Here is an 18212-nt window from a genome sequence, read left to right as displayed (position 1 = left end):
AATTATGAACATTTAATCGTTATTTAATCGTTTATATAATTAATTATAATACAAACCTTTCTTATTTTCCAAATTTATTATTATTTAAGTTAAATTATTTTGAATTTTTTTTCTTAATCATTATGATAATGCTATTTGATATTTTTAAATTTTCGATTGATCATATATAAAGTATAATAACGTATACTAAAGGCTGTATCTGTATCAAAAACTTTATTTATTTATCAACGTCTGAAAGATGAGCAAATCGTGTTTGTTAGAGATGACGGATGCAAATTAGGGAACATGGTTGAGGTCGAGGATAATATTTCTAGGGAACCGAGCTTAATCACGGGTAGCTCTTTAATAATTACCTTATTCGCGTAAACGGAATATGCGTTGCACACATTGGTCGATATTCTTGTACGATTTAATCTTTCCATTTTTTTAATTTATTAAAAAAGCATAATCTGACTTTTCAAAAATTATTTCTATATCTTTAAAAAGTTTTAAGAAAAATTTGAATGCACAAACTTAATTTGCAAACTTCGATTATCAATAATTGTTTGTAAAATGATTAAAAACATCGCTTCTTATATGTTTAAATTATTTTGTATATTGTGTATTGTGTATTATATGAAATTTTTGTAATTATAATAATTATTTATTACGTCTATGCGATAATTATATAATTTGAAAAATATTTAAAATGAGTTGTTTTTTTCAATGTTTGATCGCATATCGAAAAATTTATTATATTTTTTAAGAAATAATATTCATGATTAATTAAAATTATACATGTGTGTGTGTGCGTGCGTGTGTGAGTGCGTGCGCGCGCGCGCGCGCTCGTGTGTGTAGGTGTGTAAAAAAGGAACAAAAAATATGTCGATAATTAAACCTGTCAAGAGAAATAAAATTAATTTATTATCAACATCATTTTTACGTGTTGTACTTTCTATTATATGTGTGTGTGTGTGTGCGTGTGTGTGTGTGTGTGTGTGTGGTAAATTCACTTTGCGTAATCCAGGTTTATTCACTTGTATCCATTAATATGATGAAATTGTAGACAGTTTTCTTCAGACAACATTTCTGAGAATTAATTTTTAGAAGAATTCCTATGAATTGTTCAATTTTATAAATGCTACTTGATGTTGTAAATACTAACTTTTACATTAAAATATTATATTAAAATCTTTATATTAAAATATTATAATTATAATTATAATATATTAAAATATCATAATTATAATTATAATATATTAAAATATTATAATTATAATGATGCTAACAACAGATCGCATGTTGACGAATGATTGAATTTATAAATGACACAAAAAGTTGTTTATTTTTTGCTCCGTATTGTTATTTTACTAACAATAAACTAAGATTAATAGCATTGATATATAACTTATATTCTAATTTAATTTTATAAATAAATTTTATAAAATTATAAAATAATAGTTGAAAGAAAAAGGAGAGATAAGATAGAGAATTGTAAACAAAATAAAGACATGACATTTTAATTTTTGTTGTTACAATAAAATTTAATATAAATAATATTAATATAAAATATGGCTTTACGCTTATTATAATATTTATTAATTTATATATTAATCTTTATCATATTATTGAAAAATCTAAAATGTTATATATAAAATGTTATAGTGTCTAAATAATTATATAAACTCGTGTTAAAAAATATTTCTAATAATTTGTATTGTTTATTATACACAAAAAGATCGTTATTATTTTTTTTATATTTTCCTATTTTCTTTATTTTGTAATTTGTAAGAAGAAGATGTAATATTGCATTTTTACAAAAATATATAACGATATGGAAGTTTGTCTACTGTTACAGTACCCATTACAATCGGCGATTAAAACTTGAGCTGTAGAAGTTACGATATCTACCGTCTCACTTTTTTAACAACACTTAGTTGGAAATTCAATCCTCCCCACTTTTTTAACAACACTTAGTTGGAAATTCAATCCTCCCCACTTTTTTAACAACACTTAGTTGGAAATTCAATCCTGTAACGAACTTTAATTCTACCACCTTAAGACAAAACAACAGTTTTATGATTTCGATACTCGATCTCGCGAAGATAGTTTTATGTTAAAAATATGTTCTCATTGTGTTATGCTGAAATTAATCGGAAATATGTTTTTAGCGAGATAATACAAATAATTTAGGAATAATTTTAGGAACATTATTTTACAGAAAAATGTTTTTTTTCTAAAGAATAAATGCAAACACATAAAGATATATTAAAAATATATTTATATTTTACAAAAGATTTTGAATATTTTGTTTTTGTTCATTTTTTAGAAGAAAAATATTTTCTATTTGTGATCACACACATTATAAGAAATATATTAAAATGAATTTATTACCTTTACATCCTTTTTTGTCGAATATGTATTATAATTCTGAAAATTAATTTGTATTTTTACTATTTATTCGATTTTTATCATTAATAGGAGGACATTCTTTTTTTTGTCTAGAAAGAAGATGAACGAGATGGAGCAGGTTCCTGAAGGTTGAGATTGCGTGGATCCTCGAGATGATCGGTTGGAGAATGCAGCCGAGCGCCTCGGTGCTCGGCGTCATCGCCATTATCTCTATCATGATTACTGTCACTACGTCAGGTAGGCGATTCATTGTGCAGTTTTGCTTGACGTTTTTAATTTTAATACTAGTTTATAAAACGCCTGCTAAAACTTATATAATTTATTATAATATAATCGAATACAATATAATAAAAATATTAACTTAATTTAATTAGTTTGTTTACTCAAAATTAATTTAATTTTGAGTACCTACTTTTCTACAATTACTTTCATATTCGATAATAATGCGATTTTATTTATTATTATTGAAAAAATATAAATAAAAATTATATAAAATTAAAAATCAAATGATTTCATTGTATTAAAATTAAGGTTACTATACGCACTATAAATTCAATTCGCACTACAAATTCTCTACTTGCGATAAATTTATAATACTTTTTTGATTGACTAATCTCGATAGAATATAATTGCGAACAAATGAATGATTCATTTGTCTCAGTTTAACGGGGGATGCAAGAATTTTTAATTAACCTAAATGTCTAATTGTGCCATAGCGTCGAGAACAACGGAAAACGGCTGTGCTTGGAGGAATAAAGAGGGCGAAATTCTTCTATAGCTACCGTGCCAGTTGTTCTATATAGTCTTTAGACGGAGATAACCCCACCGGAATTTACTTTCTTGCGTTTCCTAGCAATCACCATTTGGTACGCGAATGCCCTTTCACGCAGTTCCGCGCACCCTACGAAACCTGAAAGTACCGGATAACGAGATGCGCTTAATGTTGCCAGCTTTTTTACAACTAAAAGCATTATCATTTTCATGAATCATAACAACTCCAATTTTAAGTGATATGTTTCTTTTTCTATAAAAGGAACAAACAATAAGCATTAGTCGGTTTAAGTAAATATGATTTTAGTAAAAAATTCTGATTATAAAAAAGCAAATAGATCAAAATATATTCTTATTATAATCGATAAAAAATAAAAAAAGGTTTTATTATCTGCACAATAGATTTATAGTATTAAATTATGTCAATATTAATATAATTTTATATATAATTTTATATACTTGCCAGAAATGACATTCAGAACAAAAGTACCTATAATATTGAACATAATATATAATTGATATAAATTATGTACGATGTAAATTATGTAACACATACATTCGAAACTACGTAAATGATGTCACAAATAATGATAAAGAAATAATTAATGTATTCGTTCAATTTTTAGATTTTTAATTATTTGAGATATAAGCTTATATAAACGGAAATTTGAAGAAAAGAATTTTATTTATTATTACATTGAAAATTATAAAATTATTGTAACAAGTTAAACATTTCTATTTTGCTAATATTACCTTGTAAAAATATCTGTCTTTTTTCAAATCACACAGAGATTTTTACTCTGAAGACTTACTTTTAATTCAACTCTTCAAAGACCGACGTCCATCTGGGACTGCATTTGTCGCGCCCACAGGAATAATCTACGGAATTTCCTTCTTCGCACGTTTCGCGAATTTGTCTATCACACGTGACAAGCGTAAATCCTTGCTGACAAATTGCGGAGCGCAGAGATAGGTGCACCACGTTACTTCGGCACGTTCGCTCGATCGTAGCGGCCTGAAAACGCGCTCGGCTCGAAAGTAGAAAAGGGAATTAGACGCGAAATTTGCAGACGTGGCGAATGAAAAATGATACGTTACTTATGCATCGGTTACACAGGCCCGTTCGAAGGCTATCAATCACAAGGAACAAACGCGAAGTATCTTCATTTTATGGCATGGGCTGTATCGCGCCAGGCTAATCGCCGAAATTTTGCGCGAATCACTTGCACTCCTAAAGCAATGGCGCTTTTAAGCTCCGGCCACCACCAGCGTGGTGGCGTATCGTACGACGGTAATCAATCATTCGCACAATCGCTTGTATTCAGGGCGCGAGAGATTGAAGAAAAAGCTTTCCCCGGACGGATTGGCAGCAAAACCCGAGACGAGCGAGCGCCTTATCTGTTATCACAGAACGTGTTATTCGGAGCATGTTCACGGAGATCGGACTGCCACGAATAATAATACGCGTGTAATCCTGACAAAGTAAAGATTAATATGCCATAACTTTGATAACACTATCGGAAATTAATCAAATAGAATTGGAATGTGCTGGAATAACAATTTAAATTCTATGTCGATTTCAAAAATATTTCTTTTTAAGTAACAACGTTGATATGAAATATGGAGCAAATAAATGATGATAAAGTGAATTTCTACAAGAAAGAATTGTTCAGAAGATTTCTTGAATTCTCACAGAAATCATTGTATATCCGCCATTCTATAAATCATTTTATATATTTTCTTAAGAATACAGCTTGACTATGTAAAAGCACGAAGTAAATAAATTATGATAGATTGATTTGTCTGCAAGCAAAAATTGCACCAGAGAATCTAGCGATCTTCGAATTTTTCACTGAAATCTCTGTATACACGTCTGCCGTTTTATAAATCATTACGAACGTCGTCGGTAGCCAAAATTACACGGCGTTGCTCGACACGATCGATCGATCACTCGCGACGCAAAGCGCGCGCTAAATTGCTTCCGAACGAACGACGAACGACGAACGAATGTCACGTTGTCGTTGCTGTTGCTGTTGCTGTTGCCATTACAGCCTGTGCTATCGGCATGGCTAGCAATATCGATTCGTCTAAACAAGATCGCCAACGCCAAATATCGTGGTATATATCGGTTCGCTGACGTTTGCACATTTTCCGGACAATCGGCGAGATCGGTGATTTTGGAAATTTTTACAAACTTGTATACAGCAATAGTGATTGTCAAGGTAAAAATAGCTCTAAAAAAGAATATTTAAAACACAAATTAGTTACACAAGAAATAAATTTTAATTTAAAGTTATAGAAAGTTATAAAAATTTGGAAAATGATTTGCTCTAATTGAATATTTGCTGATTGAATATCTTTTATAAATCATATTCATGGAATTTTTTAGCTAATATAAATTTTTTTTTCTCACGAACATTAGTTTGTATCAGAAATATTATAATTTTTTAAGTAAAGATATTGAAAATGTATGATTAATTTTTTCTAAATTAAAAATTATTAACAGTTTGATAATTTTGAAACATTCTTGATGATGTCAATACAAACAAAATTAATTTGTATTTAAAATATACTAACGCTGAAAGATTTGACAAGATTGAAGAGTACATGGTAGGTACGTTTTTCTTCCTTCTGTGGTGATCTTCAATTTTCCGCAAGAATTGCGAAGATGAAAGAGATAAGGCTGAACTGATGTGGCGTCTTGTGACGAAGTAGAGAAAATTGAAGAACAAATGCCTGAAGAACTATATAAAAGCCTGTAGTTTCGAGTAATGACAAAATGACAGATATAGAGGGAGAGCATTTTCTGACAAAAGTCACAATAGATAGCAATATAATTCTCTTCGTTTTCACCATGAACAAATATAACAGTGAGGTAATCGCTCTATATTTATAGCAACTATTACTGTTGTGAGAGCAATATCCACTTGCGTAAATAGGATTACGACGATTGTGAGACATCGTACGACGTGTACGAGAACATCAACAAATCTATGCTCGTGACGATACGGTTTTATTGCACAATAAATAACACTACAGCGTGAAAGTTTTTATTATTACGAATATATTTTTTTAGAAAATTCTATAGATCGTTTCTGTAAATAAAATGATACATTAAGGTATTAATTCTACTTGAATATAAAATTATACAAATGTAGAATATATTTTTATTTTCTTACAAAATTTATTTAGAAGAATTTCATATTCTCATAATTATATATTTAAATGTACATCATTTAATCTTTCGTTAAACTTTTTTTTGTATCTTTATGACTAACAAAGTGGCTCTTTTATAAGTTTTATCTTACTCGACGTAAAGTTTTCGATTTACAATAAATCGTCCAAAAATATAGTTGATATATGTGTATGGACTTTCTATTGTAACTATTCCATGAAAAAGCCATCCACTTTTGTTAACAATAGAACAGTTTTTTAATCCTATAAAGAGAAATGTTGATCGCGTTGAAGTAAATTTCGTTAGATGACAGAAAGCGCCGAGTGAAGTTTTCAAAAGACTTGTTTATCACGAGTTTTCTCATGGACTTTGATTGCGATCGAAGCCACAGGAGAAACGAAACCTTATACCGGAAACTTTGCCAGCGCTTTCGTAAATAAAAGTACGATCGTGATACGCACGCCCGCGAAATGAAATTCCTGCGGAAGTAAACCTGTAGCACTTTTGTTTCGTGAAAATACATGTTGCTATGTAGTGCACAAAGGAATTACACTGTTATTATCACGTGGCTTTCGCATGGAATATTTTCAAGTGAACAGGATGTCGCGCAGATTTTCGGCTTTTGTTCTACGTTACGGAAACGATAGCTTAGAATTATTGGAAATATTGTACAAATTATATAACCTTATTAATCTTCTTGTTGTTAAAAGTATTGTGTCTGCCTTCGTCACAGAAATACACGGATGTTAGTTGAATGAAGGTATAATTGAATTTAGTAATATTCCCGAGTTTACATATTTATCTATGAAACAATTCGAATGTACTGTCTCACTTTATAACATTTTTAGATCTGAGATTTTGATTGGCCATTTATTGGCTCTCCTCTGGGAGCTTTTAAATGTCCCATAAAACTTCTAGTCGCACTTCTTACGTTCACATTTAAATCTTCGCTCTCCGACCGGAGATCATCCTATTCCGTTCCAAGTCATAAATCTCGGCGCAGTGAACGCTCCGCCTCGTCGGCATGTCGATTCACCCTCGACCCGACCGACGAACCTGTGTTCACCCTTACATTTCCCGCCCACCATCCACATACATCCGTTTCGATTTAACTTACTTATCATTAACATGATTGTTTGTTTTCTTCTCGCAGAAACGGAGAATGGTGCCATCGAGCGTGGCATTAATCATCTTGATGAGGAAAATCAACGCCTCGACGAGAGAATCATGAAGAATCGCACTATCGAAACCGCCAGTTGGCCTCGCGGCAACGACACAACAGCTCTCGAGGAAGTCATTTCTGCTTTCACGGTTGAGTATTCAATAAAGGATTTGCCCTCGCTCGTTCCCGTAGTGGATCCGCATTTCGAGAATGCGTCGAAGACTTATATAGACGATCAAATGATATTCGCCTCGAAGAGGATCGAGAACTCGGAACAGGCGGAAGAGGCTTTGGCAATGAAGTTGGACCACGAAAATGTTCAAGGAACGAACGACTCCAAGATGGAAAAGCCAAAAGACGATTGGCTGACATTGATATCGGTAGCGAAAGAGGAAGATGTTACGGAAGCAAGATACGGCGAGCAGAAAAACGCGCAAGATATCAGAGCGATCTCATTCCAAGTACCGCCACCAGATGAAAAGGAGGAAGACTATCAGGACAGCCGACAACAGGGGAAAACTAGCGTCGGTCACATGGACGAAACGAGAAAACTCAGCGAAACCAAAAAAAATCAGACTAAACCGGCGAATAACTTGCTGCTGACTGGCAAGTCAACGAAGGCCTTCTACGAGATTAAACCGTCGATCAGGACTCTCGAAACGGAGCGCGGTCGTGATCAGTTCCAGATAACCACTCACAGGACGTTGTCGGGCAGAAAGTTCGTCTTGCCTAGCGTCGATAGCGCTTTCGGAAAATTCGGTCCATATTTCGAAGACGGTGACCGAGAGATAAACGTCACCGCGAGAATCGGCAGTACTGTTTTGTTGGACTGCAAGATCGGCATGCTAGGTGATAAAAAGGTGAGTTGCTTTATTCACTGTGTTAATCTTGTTAATTTTTCTTCTATGTTAAGAAAAATTTCAAATAACGTAAAATGATCGAATTTTTGTTATAACTTTATAAACCGCAACCTGTCATACAACAAAAGGATAAATAATAAAGGAAAAAAATTGATGTGTTGAGTCAGATATTTTTCATCGATGACAGTTTGTCGTGCAATAATCCAGAATGTTACGCAGCAAAAGCGATGAATAGCATGCAGGAAACGTTCCTCGTTTTTAATATCTGTTGACGTTGTGTTATATTCTGTTGGACAGTGGATTAGTCAGTAATTCACACATGTGCTCGTAACACTTGTTTGATACTTATTGTTAGCACTTAATGCTTAACGCGTGAGTGACATTCCCGATAGTGCTTTGAATTCGTTTAAAAATCCTTTGCAATATGAAAAAAATTACATTATTATATTATTTAAAAAATTCAAAATGATCTTTTTTTATATAAAAATTTTGTTCAATTTTTTTTATTGCAAATTGTCGCTTGCATGAAACAGAATATTCATTTTTAACTGGAATTAGTAAAATTTTTTTTTTATTGAAAGCATTTGTAATGAGACTTTAACCGCACTTCTTGTATATTAGGATCATTTTTTTAGCTGAACTTTTGTACAGTTCATTTTTCAAACTTTTTGTTTTTTCTTTAACGTAGAGAAAAAAAGGAAGAAAGAGGGGTAAACTATGTAAGAAGTTCAGCTAAAAAGAATAAACCTCGTTTCTCCTCGTCTTGGAATAATATAATCGAATCTTCATATAATCCTTTTATTTGATTTAAAAATTTTCCATAATTTAAAATTAATTTTCTTTATTTTATTAAACTTAAGGAAATAATTAAAGCCTAGGAAATTAAGGAAAAGAAAATCGAGAGATTGCGCGAGTCTATCAGTTAGTCTAATCAAGAAGATCATGCATTTTTTTCCGTTAAATAATGAATCAAGGGGAAAGTGCAATGATCGAGATAGTAAAGCAAGAATACAAGATGCAGCATCGAGTAAGCAGAAGCGCAGATTATAATTGCAAACATCGTTTGTTAGTGTCTGCTGCGTGTACGATCTCGTCTGTCTTGTCGTTACGAAAGTTTTCGCATTTCAATCAGTGCTATCTCCCTGTCCCTTTCTCCTTGATTTCTATGTCCATTTGCTCCTCGTCGCGCTTGGACGGTTTGAAGTTCCGAGACACGGGCGTTTGAGATTCCCGTGGGATTCATATTCCACGGAATACGTAATGGGAAACCGATTGCGGTGGGACGGCAATGCCAAGGAACGAAAACGAGTGCTCCCGATTCGAGACGTGTGTGCGTGTCGCGCAAATGTCACCTAAGTTGGTATACGAGAAATATGCGTGTAGTATAACGCGCCGCGCGCTCCAAGAATAGCAAATAGCTCAAAGGGCACTTAATTGTGAAATATCGCTCATGCCGTTTGCCAAGTCATTTCAGTCCTTTCAGTAAAACGGCTACTTAAGATGTCGAGGAGAAAGATTACTCGAGGAAATATTTGTTTGTATTAAATGTTTACTCGCACAATCATGACTTTTTGAATAGAGAAAATGATTCTTTTATAATATAGGCATTATTACATAAAATACATAGTACATTTGTAATTATACTGAAAGCGATATCACACGGTTCAAAAATACTTTGTCGAGAAAGAGGAATAAAATTAGAAACATTGTATTTTTAAATTAAGATCTAAATTTTTTTTTGTAACTTGATACTTTAATGAAAAGAAAAACGAAATATATTATACGTTATGAATTACGTTAAAATACGTGAGATTAATTTAATTTTTAATTTAAACTTTTAAATAGAAATGAAGATAAGTTCGTACTTAACTGTTATTTAATTAGAAAATGTAATAAAATTAGAATAATTTATTATCTGACATATATTAAATGTACTTTTAATATTTATAAGCCATGTGGTTTTAAAGATACTTTTATACGATTTATTTCCTTCTGGCGTCACGCCATTTTAACAAAAGTTGAACTCTTATTAATTTCGTTAAAGAACTATTATAGCGGCTGTTCTTGAACTTACTGACTTTTATCCAGATAACTTTTTTGACGACAAATTTAATTCGGCCATCGTAATGACCTGTACGTGATTCGCCCAGAAATCATTTTCTCCGTTTTTCCTTCGATGGAAAGTTCTCCATAATATAATTCGGCGTATCTACGAAATCCTCCGGACGGTTAATATTTCCGTCGTCAACGTTAAGTTTTCGCGAAATAGACTTTTATCCGCGATGACAAACCGTGATAACTTGTCCTGTGATATCCCGTTATTGCATCGATTGGCACGTATGGTATGAGGTCGAATCTCGAGAGAAAACTTTGTGCAGAAAAAGGATATAGCGGAAACATCGCTATAGACAGCGTAAAAGCCAGATTGCACTATGTAAGTTTTAGTTTTGCTACAACAATTACAAAATCAATTATAAACCGTACCAAAATTTTTACAGTTTTGCTCAGTTAATTAGATAAATTGCGATCATATTTGGAAATTTTTACTTAACTCTGTAGATCGGCGATTCTATTTGGGGTTACCCTATTTTATATCGTAAATTTCTTGTTTAATTTTTTGAAACTTGTATGGAGTAATTTAATAATATTTTATTTGAACCTGAGGTTAAAAATAAAAAATTCAAAGTGATGAATTCGATATGGTGGACAGAATTTTTAAAAAATAATTTGATTATTACAAAACTTGATTTTAGAGAGTTTTTAATTACATTGTATATAACATCAAGTTTTCAATTTTGCCTTATTTGAAACTCATCAGTAATACGTAAACAATTAGTACACTGATTTCCAAACTAACTTTCAAACTTTGATCATGAACCCTTAGAGCCCCCTTCATGGAAGTTATCTATCTTTTTGAAATTCGATATTTTCTACAGGCTACATTCAAATTCAGAAAGATCAAGAATTCCCTAAAATCAAGTTTTACGATAATCAGATATTTTTTTAAATTTTTTTAGAATTTTGAGACCAGACTCAAATTCAATGACTCCGAAAACCTTTCGAAAGTTAAATGTAAGATCTTCTATAAGCTACTTTATTAGAAAACTTCCTCAAAGGATTAAGTGACAAAAACATGACTACCGTACTGTTAAATATTTGACAGTAATGAAATAATTGACTAGAATTTAATAAAAAGTTTGATATAAAAATAAGAGACAAAAGAATTGATGAAAATTAATTCTTTTTATGCAGTTTTTAAAGTAAATTCGAAATAATTAACCTGTGATTATATCTACTTGTTTTTTTAAACAACAATTGTTATACATACGAGTTTGATATCATTTAATTTCTATATACTATTGTTTAATAATCGTATCGTGTGAGCCTTAAATCAACACTTTCTTGGGCGAATACCGAGCTTCGCGTAAATTGTCTACATTTATTGCTGACATACACGAAGCTTCGCGCAGAAATTGCTAGCTGTCTTTTTGGAAATCTAAGAGCAAAAGGAATTATTAATTTTCAACCTACGTGCACGCGTAATCTCTTGATATATTTTCGTTGCATTTGTTTCGGAAATCATAATAATTCCTTGAAAAATTTAAATTTTAAATATCTTGAAATGATCGTATGAAATAAAAAAATGCTGTGTGATTATTTAATTTTGAAGAGACTAATAGTAATAAAAATAAATACATGATAGTTCGGCGAAAAAACTTACTGATAATGATAATATTGTTTTTTTTTACAGGTAACGTGGTTGCAGCATAATAAGGATTTCTTTCGTCTGTTAACAGTAGGCAGAACGCCGTATAGCAACGATCAAAGAATCAGTCTTAATTTTCGGTAAGTCATAACTTCCTTTATTTATCTGTATTGATTTTATGAAAAAAACAATAATCGAGGTTGGAATCATTTCATAGAATAATTTTATTACTTTTAAAGTAGGAATTCACGGAATTACAGCGCGGTTTCAACGATCAGAGAATCTCTGCGGCGAAATTGTCAATGTCATTATCATAATTCGTTATCATTCACAGCAGCCAACCACGTAATCGCGTCGTCAGAGTTGAATTATCATCTCACAATCAGTTGATTTTTATTGTCGTTGGAACGAATTCGATGTCGCCATTTGCAAAGATGAAGAATTTCGCTTTCGTCTTCTTTCGCTAGAATTAAATCAGCCATTTTATGTGCTATAAAAATCAGAATCGATCACGTTGTAACGTTGAAGTCTCGCACCATGACATTACCGTTTCCGTTCATTGAAGCTGAACGCATTATTATAGAAGTCTTTCTTAGAAAATAAAATGTCAATTTTCCTTCATTGCAGATTACTATATTGCAAATTACAAATGTATCTACATCAATACTACGTCAGAAGATGCATGTATCTTTTGTGGCTATTTTATTTCTCAGCTGAATCTTAGAGATTATTTTCTATCATCTTGTTCTTTCTTGTTTGATTTCATAGATATCCTAGCAATTGGAGACTGCAAATACTTTATGCGAACCCACGCGACTCGGGGTTGTATCAGTGCCAAGTCGCCACGCATCCTCCGCTAGTTAAGAAAATCAACGTCGTTGTTACGGGTGAGTGAAATTGAATCAATTTGTTTAATTTAAAATTTATTATTTTCTTTTGGAAAATGATAAGTCGTTTTTTAATTTTTATAATTGTCTAATATTTCCAACAACAAAATGTTTACACAATTCTAATTTATATATTATATATCTTATACATTTAAAGTCAGATTTAATGTGCTCATCCATCAAAAGATCAACATTGAGGAATTTTTTTTGCCTATTGTTGCTAGAAATAATAATAATTTATAGTAACTAATAGAAAATTTATAGTAACTAATAGTAACTAATAGAAACAATTTGTCTCCACCGAATAAACTCAGTTCAAAGAAACATTTCAGTTTTGTTCTAGTTACTGAAACAACAATTTGTCCACAACTATTGTATTCGCCAGACCAATAAAAGCTGCATTCCGTAAAGCACATGATGCGCATGATATGTTATTGAAGCAACAGAAGTTCTAGAAACAGAATGTTGTCCGTTGTTGCCTATATATGCTGCTTCTATACGTAAACAACTTATATTTTTGGCGATAATGAGCATACAGAACATCGAAAAACATACTGAATTTTTTTAATTTTTTTAGAAACAGGCAACTTTTATAGAAACAAAAATGTTGCTCTGTGTTCCTTTGATGGATATGCACTTTTATAAACTTTATAAAACCGTAACAACGCTGCAATGTGCAAAAAGAAATAAATTACAGATATGCGTAATCAGATATTTTTATGTCGTAATTTTTTATTTTTTACATTATAATACTTTAATAAAATAATTAATTAGGTTATATTTTTAATTTTTGGATTAGAAGAATTTAATTTTCTAATCAATTAAATTGATAAATATTCAGAGCAATAAGTTCCGATTATATTAAAATTCTTTAATTGCGATGAAAGAAATAGCAATTTATAATTATAATAGCAATAATAACAACAATAAATACATTTTTAATATAAATTATGTAATAAACTTAATCTACAAGTTTAATAAATTTAAAAACTTTAATAACGACCCAATGTCATAGAAGACAAGGGTTGGACACGTGAAACCTTCTACTTCAGCATTAGCCGCTACCTGTTGGAATACTAACTTGAAATATTCATTGCTTCATCTATGGTGCATAGTAAGCTCAACCTCGTACAAGCTTAATTAATCCGAGCAGAATTCGCACTCAGGTCGCGCAAAGTTCACACGTGCAAAACGTTTCGCACGTGTGAACTAAAAATTCGACCCAAAAAGAGGATAAATTGAAGGATCGTTTGCTTGCATCTCTTTTCGCAACCCTGCCGCAAGAGAATCCTATTCGGATACAAAATCGTTCAATGCCAAAGAGAAACGAAGGAGGCCAGTTGGATCGTATGTTAAACCAAGAAAAGGACAGATGAGGACGAACGCGGATGAAGGAAAGGGAAGGAGAACAAAACGTGGGAGCGTATGAAGTCGGTATTGCATCGCTCGTCGTTACCCTCAATCCCATTACGTCGTCGATTCGGTGCAATGGAAACCCGCATTTCTCGGGATAAAGCGCCTCAGCGTGGCTGGTAATCTGATCCGATCCAGAGGGGAATCGGCAGGCAAGAGTGAACAAAAGCTGTTCCTCCAGAAACGAAGTAGGACAGAACAAACCCGGATAGAGCGACGTTGTTACATACCTTCTCTTCGCTGTTCAAATCAAAACTCTTCTTACATCTATCATTATAATACTTGCAATCCTGTGGTGATCAGTATTTTTTCGACTATCGATCTTGCCCTTTTCATGAATGAATGAGCGATTTACATAATACGTTTTATGGCAAAGTTGTAACAATGACATTAACGAAAAAATTTTTTCAAATTGATAAAGAGAAAAATCATGGAAAAGTCTTAATGAAAAAATACTGCTTCCATGGTTTAAGGTCAATCGCGGACATTTATTGTGTTTAATTCGATAGGAAACCGTCTGTATCGTTTTACGATAGATCTTCATTTTTATGTCAGTTTGCGAAATCGAGTTTGCAAAAAATAATTTACAATTCTCGACTATAAATAAAAAACAAGGTGATTTAAATTCTGAGGAGGATATAAATATCCTTTCTCTTATAACTTTGTAATATTATATTAATTAAATTATTTTGTGTAACTTGTTGTCATATTCTAAAAAAATCTGCACATGTTTTGTATATTTATTTGCTGTCTATCAAAATGAATTTACAAATTCTTAAAATGTCTATGATATACTGCGTTCTTGAATTGTAGCGTTTAATTAAATTAAAGATATTAATTTGTTACAAAAAAAAGTTCTTTGATTAATTTTAATTAATTATAATATTATTAACATTTCAATGTTTAACTAATTGCTAATCTTTTGTCAATCTAAATTGAAATCATATCCATCATATAAAGAAGATGTGACAGCAAATTTAAACCATCTCTCTGTTTTCTCATCTTACTTCATAAAATATATTTTCGCAAGCTCACACATTATTCGACGTGAATGTGTACAATGATTATTTATTTATTTAAATGGGTTTCCCAGAGAACTTTATGTGTATCTATTATATTTCTTTCATTTCCATCACGCGAAATGCATAAATCAGATATCGTTGCATTGCCAACGACATGAAAAAAAGTAATAAAATAGATTAAAGAAAAAAGAAAAAGATAGGCACAAAATTCGCGTGTCACAATCTGGTTTCGTTGCAACTGCAAAAGGTCGTAGAGCAACGGAATAAACTTTCGGAAAATTCGGATGCACTGCACAGTACCGTTTCATTATGTGCCGTAGCGCAATCCCAGCCCGTGCATTTCCGCTTCCGTGTGTGAGGATGAAATTACTTTGCCGCATGATTCTTCTCATACGGTCCTTTCCGCTCTTTTGCTAAAATACACCGAAACTCGTCGGCCTTTTGTCCGTTTCTCTCAATCCTCCCTCGAGCTTCATTATTTCACATAACTAGCTCGACATTGTAAAATATTGCAACACAGAGTTTTAATCCGTTGTATCTCAAGATTAAACATGGACTACCAAAGAAGAAAGTCAGCTTTTGAAGGATTTCCTTCAAAAAGAACATAGTATTTTCGACAAGCAAATTATACAAGATTTTCAAGACATTTTATGTAATATTAAACTCTTATCTATAATTTGTGAATAATAACTTAGGAAAGTATTAACACTTTGAGCTGTCGATATTCTCGTCAGCGTTCTACAATATATAAAAATTAAACATTAAATGTCTAAAAATGAAATACGCGATGAACAAAACTCTAATCCATTACATCCCAAAATTAAACAAAACACTATGGAGTAACAGAGACTAGTCTAAGGGCCATCACACACAAAATGACATAAGCTGCATAAACATAGCATAAGACCGCTGATCAGTGAACATCTTATGCAAATCAATATCGACGTCTTTTTGTTAGATGATCATTGATCTTATGCAGCTTATGTCATTTTGTATGTGGTAGCTCTAAGAGTTTTATAAGAGCAGAATATTTTCATGTATTATGAATATCACGTATTAAGAAGGAAAAATAAAGAGACAATTACATTTTTTGTTAATAATACTTGCAAATGAACAAAAATATCTAAAGAATATATAAGATGATTTTAATAAATATCGAAAATGTTTCTTCTTCTATTTATCTTATTTTTCTAATGCGGTTTTTTATTTTTATACCTATCGTTTTTATTTCGCTGAAGATAGTTCGAAATATTCGAACTGATTGTAATCAAGTTAATGAAGCTATGAATATACTTTTATAAGATTACGCAATGATTTCTGCGGAATTACTCTTTCACTTGCCCGTTATTTTTAATATTTATTTGTTTTTTGTGTCTTATTTTTACAATAAATGATAGACCAATTAGTTAGTATTTGCCGACTTATATGTATATTGAAATATCTTGTTTGTTTAAAATGATGACAAAAATAGGATTTGTTTCTCGCTGTTGACTTGAAAAGTGGAATCAGGAGACAAATCCAGCGATATAGTTACTTTGTGCAGCGTGAATCAGCTTTCGCACAAGTTAGTTTTAGCGCGGAAATGTGATCTGTTTTTACAGCTGGCTAAATAAGCTGTGACTGCAAGGTCCTGCGACGCGCGAAATGGCTCTTATTAAGGAGCACGCAAACAAAGACGAATAAAGAGAGCAAACATATTTCTTCTGATTCTGACCTTATTTATTGTGCAGGCAAAGAAATTTAGGGGTGGAAAAATCAACAAATGGAACCATAAATAAAGTGGAAATATTGATAATAAAATGCATGAATTTTTTTTAATTCTATAGCACAACTATTGTCGATTGAATTTCAGAATATATTCAATCACTAATCGTTTTATGAATTATTATAAAATTTTTTTAACAGGAGAATGTGTTTTTGTACTTGTAAAAACAATTGTGTTAAAAACAGCATAAAATGGAAATTGTATAAAAAGGAAATTTTAAAATAATTTGGTTTTTTAATTTTTTTATAAGCGATTCCTAAACAATCAAATTATGAAATATTTGACATTTTTTGATAGTTTGAAAGCAATATTGAGGATTTGTGTAGTATATGTGTCAATCAAAAGTTCTTTGAAATATATTGTTCAATCCATAAAATATTGATCTGTCTGTTGTGGGTACATTGCTCAATACGTGCCAATTTATAACGATTGAGTTTTAGCTATATAAATAAAATACGTTACCAAAATTAATGGTGAATAATAAAGCTGAATGGTCACTTTTGATTACATTTATCTTTGAAAAAACTAATAAAAACTAATAAAAAATATATTCTTTTTTTCACATAGAACGATAGCTGTTCAGATAAAGAAGTGCTGTCCATTCTAGAAAAGTATAGAATTCGTCTTCAGTAAATCTTATTGTTAGCTTGCTCGGTGTGAGGTCAACTGATTTTTACAAATTTTGTCGAAACAATTGATACCCATATCACTAATAACAGTTAGGTAAATCAAAATCGAAATTACATTAAACTCAAAATATTAAACTCATAACTAAATTATTGCCAATTTGATTATATAAAATTATATTGAATTTCTAGAAGAAGTATTAATAATATTGTAAAATATAATTGTACAATAATTGATCGTCTTCAGATCATTTAAAATTTGAAATTTATTAGTCCCAAAATAATTTTTTGATTTTTTATTGATATTATAAGAAATCTTTTTTGGCAAGAGATACTTCTCTTTGTAATTGTTGAATAGAAACTTAATGGAGACACACACACACACACACACACACACACACACACACACACACACACACACACACACGACACAC

General features: G+C 31.5%; 1 protein-coding gene across 1 annotated transcript in view; it reads left to right on the top strand.

Moving 5' to 3' along the window:
- Positions 1 to 2543: 2543 nt before the first annotated feature.
- The window catches only part of LOC105627305, a 43181-nt gene continuing 27512 nt past the window's right edge, over positions 2544 to 18212 (top strand). Inside the window, exons 1-4 of the mRNA XM_012208592.1 lie at positions 2544 to 2628; positions 7491 to 8359; positions 12111 to 12205; positions 12834 to 12952. Coding sequence (XP_012063982.1) covers positions 2544 to 2628; positions 7491 to 8359; positions 12111 to 12205; positions 12834 to 12952 — 1168 coding nt within the window. The remainder of the gene's footprint in view (positions 2629 to 7490; positions 8360 to 12110; positions 12206 to 12833; positions 12953 to 18212) is intronic.

Source organism: Atta cephalotes, assembly GCF_000143395.1.
Source record: "Atta cephalotes unplaced genomic scaffold scaffold00008, whole genome shotgun sequence".
Taxonomy (NCBI): Eukaryota; Metazoa; Arthropoda; class Insecta; order Hymenoptera; family Formicidae; genus Atta; species Atta cephalotes.
This window is presented reverse-complemented; position numbering and strand designations above follow the sequence as displayed.